Source organism: Eimeria necatrix, genomic scaffold, assembly GCF_000499385.1.
Source record: "Eimeria necatrix Houghton genomic scaffold, Enh_scaff1077, whole genome shotgun sequence".
NCBI lineage: Eukaryota > Apicomplexa > Conoidasida > Eucoccidiorida > Eimeriidae > Eimeria > Eimeria necatrix.
In genome coordinates, this window is record NW_013654844.1 from 1,357 (window position 1) to 3,856 (window position 2,500).

The 2,500-nt window shown below is 58.2% G+C and overlaps 1 protein-coding gene across 1 annotated transcript in view; it reads right to left on the reverse strand.

Annotated features, from left to right (window-relative positions):
• The window catches only part of ENH_00002420 (hypothetical protein, conserved), a gene marked incomplete at both ends in the record, with an annotated part of 5,125 nt that overhangs the window by 610 nt on the left and 2,015 nt on the right, over window positions 1–2,500 (reverse strand). Inside the window, 4 exons of the mRNA XM_013583969.1 lie at window positions 209–310; window positions 727–824; window positions 1,061–2,016; window positions 2,244–2,365. Coding sequence (XP_013439423.1) covers window positions 209–310; window positions 727–824; window positions 1,061–2,016; window positions 2,244–2,365 — 1,278 coding nt within the window. The remainder of the gene's footprint in view (window positions 1–208; window positions 311–726; window positions 825–1,060; window positions 2,017–2,243; window positions 2,366–2,500) is intronic.

Below are 2,500 nucleotides of genomic sequence, written 5' to 3' on the forward strand. Positions count from 1 at the left end.
GCTGCTGCTGCTGCTGCTGCTGCAGTTGCTGCAGAGGAAGCTGCCGGAGTGGAGGGCGGCGCCGAGGGCCCCCATGAAGCACGACAGCCTGCGGCGCAGCAGCAGCAGCAGCAGCAGCAGCAAAACAAATAAATAAAATAAATAAATAAAATAAATAAATAAATAATTAATTAATTAAAATAAATAATTAAATTAATTTAATTCTCACCGACAGAACATTATTGTGCAAGAGTTGCTGGACCAAAAGTTCACAAAGTGCTGCAGCGAAGCCAAGAAGCAAGGGGCCTCCAGAAACCCCACCATCACGATCCTGCAGCAAACCCTAAACCCTAAACCCTAAACCCTAAACCCTAAACCCTGAGGCTGACACTCGAGGAGCTGGAGTGGGAGCGAAAAGGAAGCAGCAGCAGCACCAGCAGCAAATCCGGTAGCAGCAGCAGCATATCCACCAGTGGCAGCATATCCAGCAGCAGCAGCAGCAGCAAAGCCAGCAGCAGCAGCAGCAGCAAAGCTAGCAGCAGCAGCAGCAGGACAAACTTGTTCAGGACGTGCTGCGCAGCACGCAGGAAAGACTCCAGCATATCCAGCAGCCGCAGCAAAACCAGCAGCAGCAGCAGCAGCAAAGCCAGCAGCAGCAGCAGCAAAGCCAGCAGCAGCAGCAGCAAACGCAGCAGCAGCAGCAGCAAAGCCAGCAGCAGCAGCAGCAGCAGCAGCAGCAAGACAAACTTGTTGAGGCCGTGCAGCACAGCATGCAGGAAAGACTGCTGCGCCAAGTTGAAGCTCATCATCGCCAGCAGCGACCGCACTGCGTCTGCTTCCGACGGCTGCAGCAGCAGCAGCAGCAGCAGCAGCAGCAGCAGCAGATTTGTTAGCGGCAGCAGCAAATCTACTGGTAGGCAGGAGCAGCGGCAGCAGCAAATCTCCCGGTAGGAGCAGCAGCAGCAGCAAATCTACGGGCAGCAGCAGCAGCAGCCAGCCAAACGGCTGCTCGAGCGTCAGCAGCAGCAAGACAGCAGCAAAAACTGCAGCAGCAGCAGCAGCAGCAGCAGCAGTCGCCCACTTGGTCGTAGAAATCCTCGCCCTTGAACGCAACGATGCTGCTGCTGCTGTTGCTGCTGCTGCTGCTGCTGCTGCTGCTGCTGCTGCTGGCTTCCTTGTCTTTGCCTTGAGCGGGTTCACCAGGATTGGAGCCGGAGCTGTTTGTGCTGCTGCCGCCGCTGCTGCTGCTGCCGCCGCTGCTGCTGCTGCTGCAGCAGCAGCAGCAGCAGCTCTCGTCTCTTGCTGCTTCCTCGTCGCTGCACATAAACTCTATGTGCGTCGGGTGGTCTAACAAGCTGCTGCAGTCGCTGAACTCATCGCAGTTGCTGCTGCTGCAGCAGCAGCAGTCTCCGTCGTTTGTGCAGCAGCAGCAGCAGCAGCAGCTCCTGCTGCTGCAAGAGCATTCTGCCGCTACTGCTGCTGGACACCCGGCTGCAACGCTGTCTACACCTCTGCTGCTGCTGCTGCTGCTGCTGCTGCTGCTGCTGCTGCTGCAGTCCAGCAGCTTCGACGTTGGCTGGCTCTTAGCTGCCGCGTCTTCCACTGTCTCCTCAGCTGCTGCTGCTGTTGCTGCAGTCCCCTCTAAAGCCTCTGCTACTGTTGCAGCAGCAGCGGGTGCAGCTGCTGCAGCGGGTGCAGCAGCAGCGGGTGCAGCAGCAGCAGCGGGTGCAGCAGCAGCAGCGGGTGCAGCAGCTGCAGCGGGTGATGCAGCAGCAGCGGGTGATGCAGCAGCAGCGGGAGAAGCAGCTGCCGAGGGTGAAGCAGCAGCAGCGGGTGCAGCAGCTGCAGCGGGAGATGCAGCAGCAGCAGGTGATGCAGCAGCAGGGGATGCTGCAGCAGTAGCGGGTGCTGCAGCAGCAGCAGCAGCAGCAGCAGGAGAGACTATGCTGCTGCTGCTGCAGCAGTGGCTTCTGTGCTGCCTGAGCTTTGCATGCTGCATCTTGCCAAACGTCGACGCAATGGTGTCTCCCTTCAGCCCTGCACATCACAAACCCTAAACCCTAAACCCTAAACCCTAAACCCTAAACCCTAAACCCTAAACCCTAAACCCTAAAGCCCAGACCACAGAGACCCTGGGCACCGACCCCCGTCAACTGAACCCCAAACCCTAGCCCCTAAACCCTAAACCCTCCACTGCCCAGCTCCCTCCACGTAACCCTAAACCCTAAACCCTAAACCCTAAACCCTAAACCCTAAACCCTGACCGATGGCTGCGTAGTTGCCTCCGTAAATGTCTTTAACGAGCATGTCCACTTTTCTGTTGTCTCCTTTTTCAGCAAGAGACACATAAGCAGCAGGAAGCGAAGAGGGGGACGACAGCAGCAGCCTGCAGCAGCAGCAGCAGCAGCAGCAGCAGCAGCAGCAAGGGCAGCAGCAGCGAGTGCAGCAGCAGTCATTGCAGCAGCAGGCAGCGCAGCAGCAGCAGCTGCAGCAGCAGCAGCAGCGGCGGCCTGCCAGTGCA